Here is a 22,169-nt window from a genome sequence, read left to right as displayed (position 1 = left end):
ACAGTGTGAGTATATCAGACTGATATAAGTGATCATATTCATTGTAATAAACTTTATTGATCTAAATACGAACTAAACTTACAGAAGGTTCAATACATAAAAAACATAAAAAAAAAGTAGAAAAGGAAAGGACGTAGAAATATTCAATAAATAATCATAAGTGAAGATTTATATTGAGAAATTATTTTCAAAGCCAGAATCTTGAAACGGATGACTTCGAATCGGGGAAGAAGTACGATTTTTGTGCAGGCAAAAATCTTCATAAAATGTAGAGTTCCTACGTGGATTTCCGATATCGACCGTGTCCAAGTGTTCTAGAGAATTCCATGCCTTACCAAAAAAACTCTCCTCCGTTGTGTCGTCTGTCCAAATGAATTCCGCGTTGCCTTCCGCATAAGAAAGAAACGGTTCCGCTGAAATTTTCTTTTTGATCGAGGAAACGTGCTGTTCCAAAAATTCCTCTTTTACCTGCTCCTCGAGCGCCAGGAACGATTTCAACGAATTACTGATCATATTATCCATTGAAACGAAGCGGTTAAACGAATCGTTTGGATTGTTAGTTTGGTCGATCGGTTCTATGGACGTGTTCAGTTTTTCTGATTTATCCGAATTGAATATGGAGTCTCTCATTAGAATCGGCACGTCTTCGTATTCTTTATGCTTCAACGCGATACTGCTAAACGTAATGACATCCGGTATCGAGGACAGAGAAGTCGTTGCTCTCGTGTGGATGGAGGAATTGCTTAGGCGTTTGCCGGCTGTTCGCGTAGTTTTAATGCTGTTTGGCGACTTGTCGAAGGTCACCATGTTCTTAATCGCATCGCGGCATTCTTTCACCTTATCGAGCATTCTAGATCTCCAGGAACCGCACTGAACCATCGTGGATGACGCGATGTTTGATGACGATTGCAATGTGTTGCAAGTTGGTGAACTGCTTCTGTTGGAAAATTTCGCGTTCCACCTATAAAAGCCATTTAGTGATCGCGTTCAATGTTCGTGGCGTTTATTTCACCGACAAAACTGGTATTGCAAAGAAAAAAGATAACATTTCAAACACGGTAGTTTATGAAACTTACGCTTGGGTGATATGATTCATGATGTAATTTCTTCGTTCATTTAATGGCAATATAATGAATACGTGACCGATAATGGGCTAATAACAAATAATTTCGAGAAAGTGTCGCTTTTACCGTAACAATGATATCTCAAAGGTCGTGCTTGAATTTACCAAACATTGCGATACGAAATTCGAGTTAGAGCATGTACCTACGTATGTGGTGTATCTTGTCAGGTAAATTTTTGAAATTTCTTGAAACGAAAGATCGTTGAAACCGATTAGCGAACTGATAGTGGAAAAATGTCACCGCAAAATTATTAGGTAATATTGTGTTTGCGCGTAAAAGACTCCGTTTATGTGTTGCGGTGAGCGGATATAGAATAAGCAATTTTACTTATTAATGAAGTGAATTATGTAGAAAAAGGGCTCTCGTCCACAAGAGCCTTTGCTGTTTATTGGCCTTGAAGAAATCTGCTCCGGAATTCCTAATTAGTATAAGACTTTTTTTTGGTTTAAGGTCTTTTTTTTGAATGGAACCTTTGTTAATCTAGGCTAACACTACTGTAGAACTCTATAGTCTATATTACGAACTTCTCTTATTTGAAGATACGAAGCAATCAATGGAGAACAAAAAAAGGTATATTTACAGTGCTTACAGAAAGTATACATCATTGTATTTATTATGCATATGAATTAATTTACATATTATAATTAATTAGCTATATTAGAGTTCTAAGCATATTAGATTTTATAGGGATTAGTAGTACTATCATATGACTACAAAAATTTGGTACTATGAAAATAAAATGTACTATAGGATTTGCATTCTCATTTCGTTAGATACAATTTTCATTCAAAATACATCTTTTCAAACAACCTTCAACTTCGTTCTAGTCCGTTAATTGTATTTCCGCTTACAGTATTTCTAACGATTACAGAAACAATGATCATCACTGCGTCATCCATCCTTGAAACAGAAGTTTCCTTTTATAGTTTCGAGAATCGTTTTCATATTGATTGTACGTGCTTCGCTGCAGTGCAAAAATGTATTTGTATTGCGAGAGTCGAAAACTATCCTATTTTTTTATTTGTGTTATTCAATGTTGCACTAACCATTTAAATGAGTTATTAGCGATTCGCATTTTGTAACGATTCTACAAGGAAAAAAGAGAATGAAATACTTTCTGCTTGACAATTTCTTTTTTTGATGCAACTTTATTTACTCGCAATGTATACACTCTTTAATGAAGGTTAACATTGGCTGAATGCGATTAGCCTTGTCCGTGACAGTGTCCACATTATTATGGCGTATGATGTCATGTCGTCCGGAGCATCGAAATTTTCCATGGCATTCAATAAATCTAATTGACTAAATAAGGGTCAAACAAGTACCGAATTACACCGTGGGATTATGTAAGTTCAAAGGGGATATACCTTACTATTAATTTATACTGAATCTGATGAGCTATTTCCTGTCATTTTACTTGTTTGCAATGAAACTTTTATTGTTCGAACGGGTAGTACTTATGTCCCTTTGCACTGTAAAAAGGAGTAGAAATAACATTACCATCTTTCTGCCGAATAACAAGAATAATTAATTTATAATTTAATGGACTATCGGGATGCTTACTCTGCAAATCGTGCAACACGTTGATGCGTGCCAAGTTTTGCTATAGAGGCCATTTCTTCATTCGTTAAGGAAAAATCAAATATATTCATATTTTCTTTCAATCGACTCGGTGTTACTGTTTTCGGAATGATAGCGATTCCTTGTTGCAACTGGAATATTTCGATGGAAAAAAATTAAATTTTATATCTGTAGATAAACGGATCGATGTCTTAGTAAATTCTATTTTAGCGATATAGCCTGTGTTAAAGAGAAAAGGATCGATTCACATATACATATTTATGTAATTGTATAATGTACTCGTATGTGTAATCGTATGTGTATTTCTCCCTATTACTAAACTTATCTTTACTGGTGGAAATGGCCTGAATGGTAGGTTGTATTATCGTTAAACGAAATATCGAAATATATACAAAAGTAGCTATGACCGGAGAACATGAAATAGCACTCTCCACACAGTATTTAAATAAGATAGTTATCTCTAAAATGATAAAAAATATTATAACTAGATATTATTTACTTACGACATATCTTAGAGCAATTTGTGCTGTCGTTTTGTTATACTTTTTAGAAAACTCTACTAACACTGGATTGTCCAAGAAAGTTGGTATTCCCGCCCTATTACCTGGTTGTCCTAGTGGTGAATATCCGGTTATCGTGATATTATGTTTTTGGCAGAATTGTATCAATGGCTTTTGATCCATATTTATGCTCACTTCGATCTAATGGAAGTAATAAATTTTAAATTAATTGCGAATTAATTCCACAAGTAGTGCAGAGAACAATCTGTACCTGGTTATTTACAGGCAGTATCTTGGCTACAGCAAGTAAACGAGTGATCTGTTCCTCATTGAAATTACTAATTCCGATACTGCGAGTTAATCCTAATCGCACGCACTCTTCCATTCCTTTCCATGTTTCGAGGTAGTCAGTATCCGACATCAAAAGTGCCCCACTTTCGTCTCTGGGCATTAAATCGTCTCCTTCCTAAAAAATACTTAATACATTTTTTAAAATGCCCATTAAACAGGTAATTAAAACGTATTGAATTAGAACGAACCTTGAAGGCAAATGGCCAATGAATCAGATAAAGATCTACATAACTTAATCCGAGATTTTCCAAAGATTTCTTACATGTTGGAACTACGCTTGACTCTTTGTGGAAGTTATTCCAGAGCTGTAAGAAGTGTTATATGAAATATTTTCATCTCTGATAAAAAATAAAATTTAAAAGTTTTAAATAAGATTTAATTACCTTAGTTGTAACGAAAAGATCTTCCCTTTTCACAGTTCCATCCTTGATCTTCGCTTGAATGGCCTGACCAATTTCTTTCTCATTTTGATAGAAAAACGCTGTGTCTATGTGACGGTATCCTAGATTTATTGCCTCGATTACAGCTGCTTCCACCTCTCCAGCACGAGACTGGAAAGGTACAAAATTTAATCTATTACTATTTACTCTCGAAATTTTATATCTCACTCTCATTTTAAATAAACATCTAAAAAGTAAACCGTTACAACGGTTTTAGAACATCTTTATGAATAGAATCGAAAGCATAAATCGCATATATCAATACCCGAACTGCGGATATTTATCCAAATTTTGTTAATATAATTATAATTAAAAGAATGGAATTTCATTAGAAATTTACTTAAATTATTAGTTTACTTCGCTAAATGTTATAATGAATATTTTGCTATTATGCTTTATATATATAAAGCAATTATTATATATATATATATATATATATATATATATATATAATTTATATATATCGATATATATATATATATATAATTTATATATATTTGTAATTTATATATATATATATATAAATTAATTATATTACTTTATATATTATATGCGTTATATGTATTTTTATGCCTTAACATTTTCTATAAACGCGTAAACATCCTTCGTTTATCAATAACAATTCCATCATATTTTTCCTAGATTTAAAGAACTTTTTAACGATAGTATAATGCGACTGCGTCGAAAATGAGTCAGAATTAAGGTGCGAGTATTTTGAATAAATGACGCAACATGGTCAAGTGATGCTATCAAAAGAATTTGTTGAAACTTTTCACGTACAGATGTAATCATAATGTACGATCGATAACTACTTCGATTATTGCGTCTTATCTTTAAATATGTATAAATATGTTCTTACCTGATACGTACCAAGACCAAAAGCAGGCATTTTATATCCATTGGAAAGCGCAAGAGACGGTATTTCAGCCATTACTAATTATAGATTTTAAGTAAGTCGTCAAAACAGTAGATCTCGTTGGTGAATTTTTGTCAGAAAATTCCGCTGCCACTTGTAATCAAATGTAAAGCGCACAATATTCTAGAAACTAACTGATTGAACTGTATCATTGAGTCTTCTATTCATACTATTCTACTCTAAGTAAATCATTACGTAACGATAAAGATGACGCGAAAAAATTCTAGCCAAGATTAGATAATTGCTCAATATTATCAAATCAATGTTATCAAATGGTTATTTTTTGTTTTCGTTAACGAAGACAGCATTTATTTTCATAATAATAATATAAATCTTTTGTATCTAACTTGTTACACTATACCGATATATGAAATATGACGATATATGATTCTTAGTTTATGAATATTGAAGAAAGGTGGTATATATATATTTTTTTTTAAACAGTAGTTCTTTTTATAACAATGATTTATTAAAAATAGAACTAATTACAAGCATGAAAAAAAGTTAAATAGAATATATGTTCTTATATATATATATATATATATAATATACGTTTAATAAAACAAAATGTTTAACGAAATATTTAATAGAATAAGACAGTTATGTAAAATAGTAAATCTATTTTTTCTTTTAGAATTCTATAGTGAACGGATAGTCCTTGTGTCCCTTAAACCTAAATATAAAACTTCGTTGTAATTAAAATGTAAAAACAAGAAATATGCACGTTTAATCACTGTATCCGCATATTACTTACTCTGCAGCAGGACAAATACGAATTCCGCGATCAAGTGTATTGATGGTTGCAATTTCCTGTAATGTTAACTTAAAGTCGAAGATATTGATGTTTTCTTTAATACGTTCCTTCGAACTAGACTTAGGTATAGGAATGGTACCAATGTCGATCTATTGATAGAATAATTATTTCAATTAAATGTTTGAAGTTCATTGCGGCGCATTAATTACTTTAAAAAAAATGCTTGTTTCATAACCATCTTTTTATATATGTATACATTACCAAGTATCGTAAAACAACTTGCGCCGGAGTCTTTCCGTACTTTTTGCTAATTGCGATTATTTCTGCTGATTCGATGGTAACTTCTGGATCGCCAGGTTTCGCCCAAGTACGCTTAGGAGAACCGAATGGGCTGTAAGCTGTGATAGATATGTTACGTTGCGTGCAGAAATCACGTAGTTTTTTCTGATTTAAGTTTGGATGGCACTCCACTTGACACATGACAGGTTTGATTTGGGCGATCGATAAAACACGATCGATCTGTTGGGAGTTAAAGTTGCTAAGACCTATACTTTTAGTTAATCCCAGCTTTACACATTCTTCCATAGCTCGCCACGTATCGAGATAATCCACGTCTCCATACATGGGATTACCTTTCTCATCGACTGGCCACAGACCTTCAGAATTTTCCTAGGATTATGATGTTTCTACATAAATAATGCAATCATTTCTTTCAATTATTTTTCAAGCTTATTACGTCGATACCAACTTGTTGAACGGAAAAACGAATTAATAAAGTCATTCGGATGATAATTCTTTTTTTTACAGATCTACCTTCTTATATACAGTTTTATTTTTGTTACATCACATTTCAAAACTAAAATTAAATTATATTGTATTTACATTTTGGAATAAAGAATGTTCTAACTGAAATTGATTGGTCTTAATAGTAGTAGTCTTTCCTAATAGTAAAAAGCTCTGATTAAGAGACAATCCGGTCAACAGATTTGGAATGTGTAGTCAAGTTATGCAATCTTACATCAAATCCCATGGGCCAGTGAATAAGGTAAAGATCAACATAATCAAATCCGAAATTTTCAAGTGATTTTTTGCATGCTGGTACTACCAATTCTTTCCTGTGCATTGAATTCCATAACTGAAAGTACAAAAAAGTTGGTGTTGAGGTTGATTGATAGAATAACGAGTGGATAAATTTGTAATAGAAAAATATATTGAAATAAATAAATTGATAGAATAACGAGTGGATAAATTTGTAATAGAAAAATATATTGAAATAAATAAAGGTATAAGTATAAGTATAGTGTATGCTGCTCCAGATCCTCACTCTTACAGTGTTACAATATAATAGAAGCAGCTATGATAGGGATCACGTTCATATATTTATAGCAAAGGATATTACCAAAAAGTTAACCTTGTAGTTCTAGCTGAAGGCTACAAAAAACTGCAATACAAATCTACTTATAGCTCTTTTGTTTTTAGACCTTGTAATCCAAAACATAATTTATATACAAGGGCACAATAATATGGATCGAATTTTTTGTATCACTAAATTCTATTCTCTCCATAACAGTGGTAAAAGAATAGATGTAGATTTTTTCTTGAAGTAATTACTTCAATAGTCAGTAGCAAAGTTAATGGCTAGAAACTTTGTCATTAGGCAGAAAATTACCTTTGTCGTGATAAATAAATCTTCTCGTTTTATCACACCCTCTGCAATTTTATCGCGTAGAGCTTTGCCAATTTCCTTTTCATTGCAGTAGATATAAGCGCAGTCAAAATGTCTGTAACCGGCATCCACCGCATCTCGCACTGCTCGTTCAACAACACCTGGATTGTCCTTAAAAAATTTACATGAGAAAATTATCATTCAGTGATATATATATTATCATACTCGGTCCGATCTTAAAAAATTTACATTTGAGATTTGTGAAGAAAATTTTGCAAAATCCTTCCTGTTGAAAGAAATATTTTAATTGTGGAAATCGTGAGATCTATGAATAATTCAAAGCTTTAAAACCACTATTTTGTCGTGTTATATAATGTTATTGTGTTTTTCTTCATTTTCATCATTCTCCATTATTAATGGAGAATACCTGACTATAAAATAGTGATATGTAATAATTTACAATACGATAAAGAACTTTCAAACATACCAGTTTAATAATTTTGTAAGTAAATTAGTCAGTAAATGAGAAATAATATCTATTTGTTACATTGTTTTCTTTTATTTCAAATATCCTTATACTTTATGTTAACTAGAAATCTGTCAAACGTCTCTTTTAGAATATAAAGTAAAAGATTTGGCCAATACTTTCGTACATCTGTGCATTATCATATATTATTTTTAAACAAAATACTTACTCCAGCTTGCCAAGTACCAAGTCCTAAGACAGGGATTTTTTGTCCATTACTTAAAGTATGCGTAGGTACAGCCATCCTTTAACAGTTGTTACTGCAACATGCTATATCAATCACTCTAAAATTCACATACTAGAATGAACTCAACTTATAAATATTAAGATAAGTTCCCCCACTTAACAACTTACATACCATATGTATGTTAGTCTTCTAATATGAAGCAAATTATTATATAATTAAAATTATATTGTTGATTGATTTGGTATATAATGTATAATGTATCTTCCTTTATGAATATGCAAATTGATTTTATAAAAATTATTGCAAATGAATATCATATGATATTATATAACAAAGGTATTACTTGTAAAATAATACAGTATTAATCTGCATACTGGGTTGTCCCCCGCCAGTAATTTCAGATCATTTTTTATTTTGTCTATATCTTTGTTTCAATTTCGTTTTGTTTAAACAGTTTAAGATAAGATATACACAGAAACGTAAAAAGGTTATGCACAAACATAAATGATTCAGTATGCAAACGACATTAGCAAAAATAAGGTTGTAAACAAAGAATTAGCATTATTGGCAAAACTAAAAAATAATTCAACAGTATATAAAATACGGACGCATACACATATTTTATATGTTATTTTATATATTACCTTATAGAGAATGTTCAAAACATATTTCAAAATCATGGAAATCGAGCTTTTCAGCAAGTTCACCAATATGGAGGTCGTTTTCAAATTTCCCGTGGTTTTCGCATAAAACCATTAATGTCGTTACATTTCTGTATCGATGCCCTAATGACACTCTTTTCATAAGGATCCATCCATATAATGAAATGTACCAATGATCAAATATTATTTATCATGATGCTAACATAAAAAAAATATTTACATACATGTTTGTAACATAGGTATGTTCACTATGGCTTTTTTGCCCAGTATGGTGTATCCTATGTACCTTATGTTAACATTAGTATGCCTTTGCATACACACAATTAAAAATAATCAATCATCAATAGTCAAATCAAGTTAATTTCACAATAAATAAATATAAGTTAATTTATTTCTTTATGTCAATAGAAGAAATATAGTTTGTCATAGTATTATCAATTTCATTAATCATTATTATAATTATTCGATCTTCTATTCATTCTCGCTTATAAATATTCGATAAAATTGACGTCTTCAAAGTTAAGCTTTTTGTGACTTATTTTAGATTCTTTAAAAATATATATCATGCGTGTAAACATATTTATTTATCTCAAACGATAGCATTTTATTGGTGGACGTAAGTTTTGTTTTTCACTTTAGTACAGATATAATTAAGTATGTCCATCCAAACTAAACATGTTTCTGTCGTCATTCAGAAATATAACAATACACCATTTTTATTAATAATATTCTTTTGCAAAATGTAATTTCTTTGTTTTGTTCGTCTTATTAATGGTTTTCTCTTACTATTTTACATACATTGAAAAACATTTTCTCGTAAGTTTCGCAAATATTTTTCCAATTTCCATTTTTGAAAGTTTTGAGATTAATGTATGCGGATTCTGTTTTCTTTCGATAGACTTGGTTAATTGTAGCTTTTGTAGTTGATGCTTTGTAGTTCTACTAAGAAAGTTACTTAATTTGTAAGTATACTTTAACATTAGATTGTTGATCATTATTTCTGTCTTTAGAGTTTTAACTTTGCTTTACAAACATGTAAGTGTTTTTTCATTAGCATTGCTGCTAATCTCATATTTTATTTAAAGATTTCATTAAAAGATTTATTTAAAGATTTCAAATGTAAGCACTGAAACACTTTCATTACAGAATGTGAAGAGAAAAACAATATTGAATTTCAAATTATCAATATATTCATATATACAATTTTATAGGTGTTACAAAACACATACAATATATGTTTTGTCAATGAAAAAATTTAATGACTGAGTATTCGTTTATATAAACTTGTATTTTTAATGAAAATTTACGGTATAGGTACAAGAATAGATACAAATATCTTTATAAAGGCTTTATTTTCTCAGTGTCGTTTGTTGATCATGGTTTTTCTTTTCTGGAATTTTTATTTTGATTTCTTATCTTTTTCGAATTTTCTACTCCATTTTCTAAGTCTATTCTCGTTCTTGCACGTGTACCAGGGCCCCAATTGATCGTAGGATTTTGTTGAAATCGCGTTAGCTTGTTTTGCCTAGATAATGGATTGGCCAGAGGATGTATATCAAACGAAACGTTTGTTGTCGTTGGTGTCTTTAATATTCTTATCGCGGGGCTATCACTTGGTAGTTTATTTCTTTTTACGGAATTATTTTTTTCCCATGCACGTACAATATCCCATATAACTTCATTTGGAGCATCCGTCTTTACAGATGTTTTGCAGGCATGTGAATACGATACACAATATCCTGCGTTTAATAATGCAGATCGAAATGTTAACATCGACGGTGTAATACATTTGATTATAGACATTAAACGACTAAGAGTATAATATAATGGAATGTCTAATTCTTCGCGAATAACATTTAAAACTCCTTCTATTCTTTTTAATGTTGCCAACTTCATTTCGTTTAAATTACATAAAAGATTAGATACAAAATGTTGGTCATGCAAAGGACCTAACCATATCGGTCCCCCTTCATGTTGTCTATGCTGACAGATTTTACAAAGTTGATCCACATAAGGTAAAGATGCTAATTTGTAGCCTCCGGTAGGCTTCTTATAACATAATGGTTGAGTGTTGATGCTTTCGCAACCTGTGCATTGGTATACCATTCCAATTTTAGTTGCATTCTCTTTACATTTAATTTGACTGGAAAATACTTTAACAAATACTCTTATATAAAAATCAGCACTTATAGAAAGTACTGGTACTATGTATCTACCATACCGCCCTGCGTGTGAAGCAATACTTTGCAATAATATTCTTAGTGCCATTTCATGGCACGCTTTAGATTTTAAAGAGATAGCTCCATATTTAAGATAACAAGTTTCAGGGGAGTTACCAGCTAATACTGCCATATCTGTAGCTGTGATCATAAGCAGCCCATCGTCTGATACACATTGTACCGCGCCATCCAGAAACATTGTAGGACAGCCATACGGGTCTAAATCTATTACGTCAAACTTGTCCTTTTTACTTTGATACATGAGCAATGTTGCATCTTCGTGACTTGGTTTTATAAGATTTTCGACTCCATTGTGTTGTATATTATTTTTAATGCTTTCAACTGCCTTTGCAGAAATATCATTGGCTACGATTTGTTTTATGCCTTTCACTTCTTTGGCATACCGAATGCTACGTAAACCAGTAGCAGATAAAGCTTCCAGTATGACAATTCTATCTTGTTTTTCTGTGTTTGTCTCTGTTGGTTGCTTCTTTATACTTTTTATATAAGTTGTTAACACAGCTACGCTAAGATCCCTGTTAAATTCTTGAACAGGATTATAAAATACGTTTGTATTGTCAACTAAAATTTCTGCCTCTCCTTCCTTTATACTTACATCTAATTTTGGTTTTTTTACACACTGTTCCATGTTATATAAAAACGCACAATTCTTAGACCTCAAAAATATTCAATTAAACATTTCATATATTTGAAAGTATAAAAATAGTTGTATTTTCTATCTAATATTTTAATATGGTTACTAAAATTTCACCTGTGTGTGTTTAAACATTAAACAATATACTAAACAAAGCAATTTTTTGGTTATGTTTGCTATAATCTGTGAAACGTTACGTGGACTAATACGTAGCATTCTGTATAATACTTTAGTATATACTCTAGTATAAACATACAAATTTAATATGTTTTAAAATATCAAGTGGTGTCAATGTGATATTGTTAAGTATAATTATCATATATTTTATAATCATTAAATTAGATAATGTGCATAAATGGGTTATATTTTTGCAATAACAAATTGTTATTAGATGTACACTGTAATTTCGCATTTCACCAGGCGATGACAGTATTGTGCTATACCTATTGTCGGTATTGCATTTTATCACGGCGAGGTTATTTCGTGACTGCCATATCAGCTTAGACATTCAACTCTGATTTTAGCGTTCTCTATCAGAGATGAATCTTCCTATCTGCCTAACTTGATAAGATATTTATTAACAAATGAAGATCTTCTTGTAGCAACTAGCTTTATTATCTGTGAAGATTGACTTCAATGTAGCTCTTATGTTTGCCATAGCAAATCGCAGAGGGTGTAAGAAACACTCTGATCTTTTTCCAGGTCGGTATTTCAGAACTTGAGATGCAAAGTCTCAGTTAATGTCACGTTCGTTCCATACTTTGTCAGTGTAAGTATTTTTCGATCAATTTTAAATTGGAAACAGTTTTAATTTCTTGAAGTCGAAGATAACTTGTAAATTCAAAGTCTAAGAGAAATTGTCTACCTCGAAAATATGTACGGTATTGAAACTTTTAAAATTTTAGTGTAATGCAACCACAAACGAATATATCGTCTATGATGCAACTTGTATTTAAAGATAATAAAATTTAAAGAATTATTAACACAATAAAAAAAGAGCTTGATCTGTCATTCCCTAAAAAAATCTAATCTATTATCGATTATACCTATTTTCCCCATCCTATATATTTACTTACGTAATTCATCCGTAAATCGAACAGTCTCAAGTTTGTTTCGTTTGTAATCTGCCTACAATGAAGCAACAAGCGACATCGTTTATATGCATCGTGCAACAAGACCTTCGATCAAATTTAGAATTGTCACATTGTCACGAATTTCACTCCGCAAAGAATCTTATTACGACATCCATTTCAAGTGTTATACATATTTATTTCAAGATTCTCCCGTGAAATTTAACACGAGGTAGTAATGAAAATTCGTTTCGTAAATTGTATAATGATAGTAAATTATCATAATTAATAGTCCACCCACTTTACCGACGCTTAACCTGTGCCCAATTGATGTTGTATAGCTGTAAGTCAGTACAGTTGTTAGTACAGTTAAGTAGTCGCCAGATAAGTAACCGATGGGAACGCCTTTCGCTCACGCGCGCTTCTCACACACGCGTACCCATCGCACTCTGTCGCTTAGTAAGTTGACAAGCGAAATGCATATGATTTTGCATTATAACTTCTCACTTATTTTTTTATTTGATGATTAAGGAAATCAAAATTAGAGAGTCATCTTCTACATGGAAGCAACGAGGAATCGAGTAAATGAACAACTGGCGAAGCGTGTAAATCATTAGCTGACAGATAAGTAGTTGCTGACTGGAAAAATCCGCCTCTAGAGCCCCTAGCGCAGCTACTTATTTGTCGGCAACTATATGTAAGTGCACGCTTCGATATAGAAAGGGGTAATCCATAATTTTCATAGCGACTCGAGGGTCATAACGCGTAACTAGTTAACGATCTGTCGTTTCGCGATCAAACATTTATGCATACGTTTTCTATACCTGTATGTTTCGTAAAATCCGATGGATGGTGGGGATAGCCACAGTGAGTCGTATGACCGCGTTATTGAGTCATACTACTTGAATGTACAAAAGTCAACTTCAGACTTCTCTAGGACCCATGGGAACAGGTCAAGGATATTGTCAGAAGTCGATTTCGTGTACACACAGGAGCTCTTAGACGGAAGCATTTATCCGCTGTGATTGATAGAACCTTAATATTAAACTTTGGGTTTGTAATCGTGGAATAGGTTTAGAATTGATGGAATAAAACCGACGAATGGTTAAGTCTACTGTACCTACATTACATCCGTATTTTTTCATGTTGCATAATAAAAGTTCCAACATTTATAGAAACTTATACAGATAGACGTTAATATTATCTATTATTTGTATATTTTTTTCGATATTATCGCTGAATATCGCTAATCATATCGCGGAATGAGTACATACATCGCGTACATTAAGCAAACACTCGAGGTTATAGATTATATCGCGATAATTTGCCATTGCAAACAGAGAAACAAGTAATATATTGTATAAAATGAATGATTAATGGACAATGAATAATAAAGATTTTTATGTGTAGAAGAAGAAAGTAGGTGACAGAAATGACAAGTATAGTTGAAGGTGTTACTGGTGTAGGTGGGGATGATGTTGGCGGCAGTAGTGGAGGAAGTTCAGTTTCGTTTTCAGTCTCATCCAGGCTGGAATTGCGGCGATGAACGCGACTAAAATACACTAGAAATCCGGTGTTCAACCCGACGAAGTTCAAGAATCAATACAGTGCGTGAATATTTTGAAGGGGTTGCACGGTGGTGTGTGGAAATAAATTAGCTGAAAAGGTGACCACTTCTACTAATCGCCCTAACCCATTATCATCATCAACTAAAGAAACGGGATTCAATTTATAACCAGTTATTTCAATTATAATAATTTTATTCATATATTTAGCGACGTACAACAGCACAACATTGTAATTATTAGCATTTTTTACGCCAAATGGTTTGATTGTACATTGTTAATGGGGATAGATAAAATATCAAAGTGTGTCTCGACCAATTTCTCTCTAAACCACTCAGGCCCTTCTAAATAATATCGACACGAATTTCATTCGTTCGGTTGCTTCCCTTAGTCGAGCGGCGACTCGGCTATTTCGATGCTTGTCGTAATATCGTTGACGTAATGACCAAATATAAAAGCGAATAAAGGCATCCCGAGCAGAGATAACGAGTATCGCACAGCTTTTGCAGAATACGAACGAGAACGACATCGACGAACGTTCACTGGCTATAGATAAAGAGAAACGAGTTCGTTTCGTTGTATATGTCGGAATCGCGTGTTTAGTCTGTTATCAAATATAACGATGCAGTCACATAGGAAATTCGCTTGCCAAGAGCTTCGTCCAAGTTGCAACTAGTTTCTATTTATTAAAAAAATACACAATTACTGTATATAGAAAATGAATAATAAGGAAACAATTTAGGGAACTCCCAGCGAAAGAAGCGATTTCCTATCTATGCTTTTATTCTTAAAAAATTCTTCGGCAATTTTATTTAACAAATACTGAATTACCAAATAACGAAACAATTTAGAAGACTGTTATAATGGTCGACTTTTATCAACGTTAACGAGTCAATAATTATTATTACCAGCTTCGTGAAATTTCCCAACTATTTCTCAATTTTATCAGACATCGAATTTATTGCTAAACTTTAGACAGACTGAGAATGTCACTCATGAGGATTTTAATAGTCTGTCTGATCGTTCGACGAGGCGTTTTGTTAGAATGGGACCCCCGCGGGTCTCATTTCGGCTGCAGCCAAGGGTGAAACGCAGTTTCAAAGATATATCGAGAAGGGTGACTGCGTGCTCCGTTGAACGAGGAGATCGATATAACACATGCGCCCTACGGCACAGATTCCTAGCTGAAACCTGCGTTCAACAGCATTTCAGCTTGTACACAAACCGCGGCTCCAGTGTTCTCTGTTCTCTGTTCCCTTCCGTCGCCAGTCGGCTCGATCCTCTCTCGCGATAAATCCTTGCGAGCAAATCAACGTCTTATCGGTCGTATAGATCGATCATTTTCATTAATCGTAACAATTCGTTTAGTCTGCAGAATGATGCAGCAGTGATTACATTTTTGTTCTTCTTCGTCCGGTGCCATTGCGCGTAATTAGGTTCGCTTCTTCAACTTCTACTTCGGGTACTAATTGACACGGTGAGTTCATAATGCAATATTAATATTATTATCTATCTTTTATCGTAGAATGTCTTCGTAGTTCTTGATAGACTGGATTTTTATACAAAATCATATTTTTATAATTATAGATAAAGAAATGGATTTTAAATAACGATTTATTTCATATGCGATAAATTTCTAAATATTAATACGAGTTTATTATTATAAATATTAATACGAGTTTGAATATTCGATTTTTCTTTGGATCATGGACTTGGATTGGATATATTTTATTTAAGATCGTTTACTTTTGACATTAAATTTTTCTTTGAATCTTGCGCTTTGAATATTTTTTATACGTTTGCGTATCATAGACATTTTGTGCGTTCTCGTACTTTTATTACACTTTAAGCAGTCTAATCGTTAAAAATTGTTTATTTAGCAGAAAGATCGACGAGAACAAAGGCCAGTGTCATAGAGATTCGTGTATGTTCCTCACCTTAGTACACAAAATGCGCTCATTCGACACCTGATCGGTATTACTCAATCGCTCCCCGCTTCCTGTTCCTTGCTAATTGCGCTAACACGAATGTCGTCGTAATCTCTATTTATAGTCGTGAAATAACAACGTTTCTCCAGCTTGTTGTTGACCTTCTGCCGTTTGTACCGTTCCCATGCGGGCAAAGACGAATTCACCTGACTATTAACCAAGCAGTAATTAACATTTCGCTGAAATATAAACGAAGTTTCTATGAACGGTTTCATCGTAAATAAACTGTCGATGATATCGATGAGCATGAAATTGGCGAAATAATTCGTCGTCTTTGAACAAATGGAAAATGATCGATGGATTCAAGTAGATTAACGTACGAGTAAGGTTGTTTCCTAAATTGCACGGTGTGTATAGTTGTTAATAATAAACTGTTAATAAACTGTTATGAACACGAGAATGTTTGCGGACAGCTTTAGATGAATTACGATTCTATTAGCCTCGCTAATATTAGCTTCGTTTTTCGATACTTTACGGTTTGAGAGAAGCACGCGAAGGTTTTTATTAACTCGATATTTCCATAGAAAGGAACATCGTGTACGCGATGTATCAGAAACTTTTTAAAATGTTTACGTAAGAAATTTTCTATCGATAAGTTATTGATCGATCGACGATTCATCGTTAAATAAATTCAACTTAAGGACAGCTCCGATCATTTTGTCTAGCTACACCATTTAAAGTTACTCTATATTTACGGAGCCTTAAAGTATATCTTCTAGATCTTGTTATATTTAGAAAAAGATACATATAAAAATGTCCATAATGTTTTATGTTTAGAAATGTTTCCCTATTTATACCATTGTATACGTGGTGTATAGGAAACCTTGGATCGGTAATCAAAGAAATGGGCTACCAGGAGATATCATTTTCCAAAAGACAAAGTGTTTCATTCCTGTCATTTACACAACTAGGTCTCTTAACTGAAATGACGATAAAACCGAATGATTTATCAGAGAATGCTCTTTCCCTTGAAATATAGAAAGTCAAATAAGAGCTGCAGTCGTTCCGTTGTAGTTTTGCCTCCTTTATTCGCAACAATACCTCGAAACACAATACTGTCTACGTAAAGCAAACCAATATGGAAGAGTACAACTATTCCCGATAGCCGATCGACTCTCAAAAACCTGTTTCGTCATAGAAATTCTGAACTGATTAACTCAATCGAGAATCATTGTTTACAACACGTCGATAAGATCGACTAATGGATTATTCCAAGACGCGCAACTGGTATCGATTCGATCAACGAAATTGTATTGGGTACATATTAAATAACGAAATGAACAGAACAGATTTCATTTATCTGCGTAAAAGAGATTTACGTAATCGTGCGTAATTTGCGTGGATTAAGGAACGCTGTTCGATCGCTGATTAGCTCATAAGTGTCAATTTCACCGAGCCGCCTACGGGAATTATGTTAAACCGATAGCTCGCGTTACTTGACCTCAAAACGTCGCCGATATGTCTACCTGGATGTTAATAGCGTGTAGATACATTTAGCGCCGCTGTTTTTTGCTCAAACTTGACCCTGATTCGCTCACTTTCCATTATATGATGCATTTCTCACGCTGAGTCTACCAAATCGGTGGATCTTCGTTCTAGCGTCAACTGTTTCAAATCATGCATTTCCTAATTTCTTCGTGGTATTTTAGGCGCAAATATGCAAGCCGAGAAGACCGACAATGAAACTGAGAAAAACGACACGAAGATAGAGCAGAACGATGCTCAGGCGGAGAAAAGCGACGCTGAAGTTGAAACGAAAGCGGAGACGAACGATGCGAGTAAGAAGTCAGCCGAAGAAGCAGTGACTAACAAGGCAGCAAATTTGAAGATCGAAGACGAGAGCGGAAGTTCGGCGCCTAGCAGTCCCAGTGCCACGCAGCCTGCAAGCTTTTTGGCAAGCTTTAAGGCGTTTTCAAAATTCGGTGACCCAAAAAGCGACGGGAAACTGATCACATTGAGTCAAAGCGACAAATGGATGAAACAAGCGAAGGTGATCGATGGAAAGAAGATCACTACAACTGATACGGGCATTTACTTTAAGAAACACAAGTACGAGAATACCGATGATGGAAATAATAATAATTCATCGATTATTTACCTTTCGAAGCATTTTTTCAGATTAAAAGTCAGATTTCTGAGGAAGAATTTGCTATTCTTATCATATATATTTTATGTATTTTCTATATGTATTATATATTTGTCATTCAAAAATATTAGTTTTCCAGTATGTGTACGTTAATGTACATTTAGGTTTTACATACGTATGTATGATATTTTAAAGCAATTTATCTTACGAAGCAATCGTCTAAATGATTATTTGAAAAAATAATTACGAAAAGATATTCATCTTTTTCAATGGTATCGTAGATTTCAACAAAATAATAAACGGATCAGTGTTCGAAGTGTTAACGAAGAATTGATTCTGCTTTTAGATCAATGAAATTGGGTATTGAACAATACAAAGCGTTTTTGGAAGAACTGGCTAAAAATAAGAAGGTTGACTTAGCAGAGATGAAGAAGAAAATGGCCAACTGTGGGCCACCCGGAGTTACCGGTGGTGCTGTAGTAAGTCGCGTACATAAATACGCTTCAGAAATTTCTTCATTCTATAGCTTACTTCTAGAGAAACGACTAATATCGAACACGGTCAGGTTCATAGTTCATAATTTGATGGATGAGAACAAGTTTCTTCGATGGTTTCATAAATGAATCTAAAGCAGCGGTAGTTTGTTGATTTACTTATCGCGACCTTGTTCGTCACGGTATCGACACTGAAGATTTACGATATTGCTACACCTGACCTCTGAATATAATTTGTCAGCGACGTGTCTTAAATTCTTGCCTACGTGTCATATAATCGTCGAGTAACCTTCTTCTTAATTAGGCTCATCTGTGTTAAACGTCTCAAGAATATGCTGGAAAAATCCATATAACGATTTTGTTAGAGCTAAATTTTTCATTCCAAGTTTTTATTCTCAAATCGAGTAACGTAGATGAATACGTAATAATAATTTAACGACTTGTTATATCCTTCTATACCACGTAGTTGCAGTTGTAAAAGTGAAATTTCCATATCAGGGACTGTAAAAATAGGTTTGCGATATTTGTACCATATGTTGCTTTATCATATTGCTTTATGTTGCTTTATTTTTATACTATCTATATAACTAACTATTTTTCAGGCGGGCAAAGCGGCTTCCACAGTGGACAGACTCACAGACGTCAGTAAATACACAGGCTCTCATAAACAACGTTTTGACGAGAGTGGTAAAGGTAAAGGAATCGCTGGTCGAAAGGACCTGCCCGATCAATCCGGCTATGTGCAAGGCTACCAGAATAAAGACACCTACAAGGCCCACTAGCTTCAGAATCGCGTGCTTCTGCGATGTCTTTGACACTCTGTTGTCCCGTCCACGCACTTCATACGAAACGCTACATGTCGCGTTCTTGCCTCTTCACGTTCCTCGACTGGCACAAGGATCTTCCGTTGCAACCTGTTGACACGCTGACAATCGATATAAGGAACGACGATGATCGGCAAACGCGTTGAGAGCTTTCCTCGATGATACCTTTCGGGCGACCCAACGAGGAATTTCAAGAATTTCGCTCAAGATCGATTTCCTTCGCGACGAACAGCGACTCGGGAAGCTGGTGATGGTTTATTTGGACGATTATGTTATCATAGATGATAATGCAATTTTGCAGGATAGTTTATGAAACATCTGCGAGTTGAGCTATTTTAACGAAGATACTTTTTCATTGCTAATCTTCTGAATACAATTCCGAAGATATTAGAATATTCATAGATCGTACTGTTCGAATTTTTTACGCTACGCTGTAAACATAGTTTAACGTTATGTGCCTCATTTGCTTTGTACTTTATTTCACATCAGCCGGCTCATCGGTCGAAGCTTTTTCGCTTTTCACCGGACCATTCATCGCCCGGTCGTGATGGAATTTCAATGCGACTAATCGTCGCGTTTCTATCATTGTTTCTCTGTACAAGTCTCAGTGAATCCAAAGAGCGGGCGATTTCATCGCAATAGGTTCGTTTAAATCGATCATCCAGCTGAGACGATATAAGAACGATATAAATTCTATCCTATTTTCATAATATCGTAGTTACGTTTCGTATCGTTCCGATTTAATATACCTGACTCGCGTTTCTTTTTTCTTGTACATATTGTACAACAGTTCGACAGGGTCGCAAGTACAAATACTATCGCTCGGTTTTCCTTCGTTTATCAAGCGCGTGTTCGATCGAAAGTTGAAAGGTACTCGTCAAGGCATTAGTTGGCAAATACTCAAACTTCGAAATTTTTTTTATACGCTGTTCTCAATCGTAGATAGTATATGACACAGCATGGAAACTATAACAGTGTAGATTTACGCGAATGCTAGTCAAGATTAGTCGAAGTTTATCGAGATTTTACGAAAATTGCTGGAACGACGAAATCGAAGTTGCAGAGCAGACAATTCTAATTTCTTCTATTAGGTTGAGTAATGAGCTTACATTGAGCGTTACTACATTCGTATAACATTTATCTATAATCAAGGAATAACTTTTTTATCCTGTTTCTCTATATAAAAATATATATCTTTCATAAAAAGAATTCAAATACGCGTATCTTTACATTCTGCGAACATTTTTGTGATATTCTTCGAAACGTTATAAAATACATACGCTAGGCAGAGGTGAACGAACTTATTACCAAACTCAACGCTTAATTATTCGTACGTGCGCGTGTATACTCTCTACTATCCCCTTCGAGGGTCATCGCGCGGGTTTTTGGTGCAAAGCTACTTTTTTAGGGCCCTCTTGCATAATAATTGGCTAAATAATAATATTCGTAAATCGATTAGTTACAAGTTTCAAGTTATACGCCATAGATTTCCTTTTTTACAGCTTTATAATTCTTCAAACGTCAAATAAGATAAAAAATTTACTTATAAATTTCGTTTATTTTATCAGCAAATTATTAATATTATACTTGCAATGATATTTATTAGACTGCGATTTTTTATTGAGTAGAGCACTTGTTACAATTTGTAATAGGCGAAACAAATCTCTATATAAATTCTATTTCTTTAAATGTGTTCATACGAACAGAAATTTGTATAGAAATTCGCAATTCGTGTAATATGACAGAGTAATTTGTATAATTTGACTAATAACATTAGTTCAAGCGTGTCAGATTGTGAAGCCGTATATGTACAATGTGTATATGGTCAAAGATTGGAGTATACGATGGAATCGTGATTGCATTAATGTGATTATGCGAATTTCGAGATATTTATGGTTACATACACATTAATCGAATTAAAGTGTACTTAAAAAATGACCGCCTGGCACGCAATGGCGGCAAGACCAAAATCCGTAACTCTCTCTTGGTACTAATTCTCCGAGATATTTAAATGAAAGTCACCGTTTTCAATTTGGAGGTACGACTGTGGAAGCAAAAAGGTACTTTTTTTTATTAACAGGTATTTGAGGAATATTGGAACAAAAATATTATTTATTCTATGTTACATCCTCAGAAAGATACTGAAAAGATTATCGTTGATTTAATACTATGATATATATGTTCTTTCTATTCTTTATATTCTATTTATCTTGAAAAATTCTTTGCAATTTTGTTTTCAATTTAGAAAATCATCTCGCTTTCACAAGAGTGCCATCGTCGTATCTGTAAAGCACTTTACGAGTTCTCTTTAATCGATGAATGTACACTGTACACTTATTTAAGCCATTTAAGGGACAACGTACCTCGATGGATGCTCTTCTAATTTTAGAAGACTTCTGATCATTCGATATAATAAAGACAAGTTGAAGGAAATTTTTCACGCTGTTAGCCACTCTTTCCTAATATTCTTAGAATAAAGTAGGATTATTTAAGTCGATAGAATGTTTGAGTCAAGCTGTGAAATGTGTCTTGCGATTCGAGTTTGAATATTAAGATGTCGA

General features: G+C 33.5%; 5 protein-coding genes and 1 long non-coding RNA gene across 15 annotated transcripts; 1 reads left to right on the top strand and 5 right to left on the bottom strand.

Annotated features, from left to right (window-relative positions):
- Positions 1-37: 37 nt before the first annotated feature.
- LOC126924300 (uncharacterized) lies at positions 38-1,495 on the bottom strand. Its single transcript, XM_050738631.1, has 2 exons — positions 1,077-1,495; positions 38-961 (listed from the first exon to the last, which is right to left on the bottom strand). The coding sequence occupies exons 1-2, from the start codon at positions 1,094-1,096 to the stop codon at positions 169-171; spliced, it is 813 nt and encodes a 270-aa protein (XP_050594588.1). The 5' UTR covers positions 1,097-1,495; the 3' UTR covers positions 38-168.
- A 757-nt stretch (positions 1,496-2,252) lies between these two features.
- LOC126924296 (aldo-keto reductase family 1 member B1-like) lies at positions 2,253-5,107 on the bottom strand. 4 transcript variants are annotated; one of them, XR_007713477.1, is made up of 8 exons: positions 4,856-5,106; positions 3,940-4,107; positions 3,745-3,861; positions 3,477-3,671; positions 3,209-3,406; positions 2,688-2,836; positions 2,492-2,596; positions 2,253-2,426 (listed from the first exon to the last, which is right to left on the bottom strand). XR_007713477.1 is itself a non-coding variant. In XM_050738629.1 (7 exons), the coding sequence occupies exons 1-7, from the start codon at positions 4,894-4,896 to the stop codon at positions 2,560-2,562; spliced, it is 894 nt and encodes a 297-aa protein (XP_050594586.1). In that variant the 5' UTR covers positions 4,897-5,107; the 3' UTR covers positions 2,253-2,559. The 4 variants fall into 4 exon arrangements, 2 of the variants coding, with proteins under 2 accessions (XP_050594586.1, XP_050594585.1); XR_007713478.1 differs by having other exon boundaries at positions 2,253-2,418; XM_050738629.1 differs by having other exon boundaries at positions 2,253-2,596; positions 4,867-5,107.
- Positions 5,108-5,359: 252 nt separating this feature from the next.
- LOC126924293 (aldo-keto reductase family 1 member B1-like) lies at positions 5,360-9,826 on the bottom strand. Of its 4 annotated transcripts, none has more exons than XM_050738620.1 (8): positions 8,690-9,826; positions 8,217-8,618; positions 8,028-8,142; positions 7,336-7,503; positions 6,685-6,801; positions 5,928-6,335; positions 5,667-5,815; positions 5,360-5,585 (listed from the first exon to the last, which is right to left on the bottom strand). In XM_050738620.1, exons 3-8 carry the CDS (start codon positions 8,100-8,102, stop codon positions 5,543-5,545), a joined length of 960 nt encoding a protein of 319 aa, XP_050594577.1. In that variant the 5' UTR covers positions 8,103-8,142; positions 8,217-8,618; positions 8,690-9,826; the 3' UTR covers positions 5,360-5,542. The 4 variants fall into 4 exon arrangements, with proteins under 4 accessions (XP_050594577.1, XP_050594581.1, XP_050594578.1 ...); XM_050738624.1 differs by having other exon boundaries at positions 8,028-8,118; XM_050738621.1 differs by lacking the exon at positions 8,217-8,618 and having other exon boundaries at positions 8,028-8,128.
- Positions 9,827-9,976: 150 nt separating this feature from the next.
- LOC126924291 (probable tRNA (guanine(26)-N(2))-dimethyltransferase) lies at positions 9,977-12,605 on the bottom strand. 2 transcript variants are annotated; one of them, XM_050738617.1, is made up of 3 exons: positions 11,699-12,604; positions 11,543-11,603; positions 9,977-11,462 (listed from the first exon to the last, which is right to left on the bottom strand). In XM_050738617.1, coding segments are annotated over exons 2-3 (1,383 nt in total). In that variant the 5' UTR covers positions 11,545-11,603; positions 11,699-12,604; the 3' UTR covers positions 9,977-10,081. The 2 variants fall into 2 exon arrangements, with proteins under 2 accessions (XP_050594574.1, XP_050594573.1); XM_050738616.1 differs by having other exon boundaries at positions 9,977-11,603; positions 11,699-12,605.
- A 1,532-nt stretch (positions 12,606-14,137) lies between these two features.
- Positions 14,138-22,041, top strand: LOC126924301 (tubulin polymerization-promoting protein homolog). 3 transcript variants are annotated; one of them, XM_050738635.1, is made up of 5 exons: positions 14,138-14,317; positions 15,585-15,693; positions 17,854-18,253; positions 18,637-18,769; positions 19,387-22,041. In XM_050738635.1, exons 3-5 carry the CDS (start codon positions 17,862-17,864, stop codon positions 19,564-19,566), a joined length of 705 nt encoding a protein of 234 aa, XP_050594592.1. In that variant the 5' UTR covers positions 14,138-14,317; positions 15,585-15,693; positions 17,854-17,861; the 3' UTR covers positions 19,567-22,041. The 3 variants fall into 3 exon arrangements, with proteins under 3 accessions (XP_050594592.1, XP_050594589.1, XP_050594591.1); XM_050738632.1 differs by lacking the exon at positions 15,585-15,693; XM_050738634.1 differs by lacking the exon at positions 14,138-14,317 and having other exon boundaries at positions 15,476-15,693.
- On the bottom strand, positions 14,491-15,227 carry LOC126924309 (uncharacterized). Its single transcript, XR_007713482.1, has 2 exons — positions 15,125-15,227; positions 14,491-14,895 (listed from the first exon to the last, which is right to left on the bottom strand). It is a non-coding gene; the product is annotated as an uncharacterized LOC126924309 (long non-coding RNA).
- Positions 22,042-22,169: the final 128 nt, after the last annotated feature.

This window comes from Bombus affinis, chromosome 14 (genome assembly GCF_024516045.1).
Source record: "Bombus affinis isolate iyBomAffi1 chromosome 14, iyBomAffi1.2, whole genome shotgun sequence".
Taxonomy (NCBI): Eukaryota; Metazoa; Arthropoda; class Insecta; order Hymenoptera; family Apidae; genus Bombus; species Bombus affinis.
Note: the sequence above shows the minus strand (reverse complement) of the source record. Positions and strands in the feature narration are given on the sequence as shown.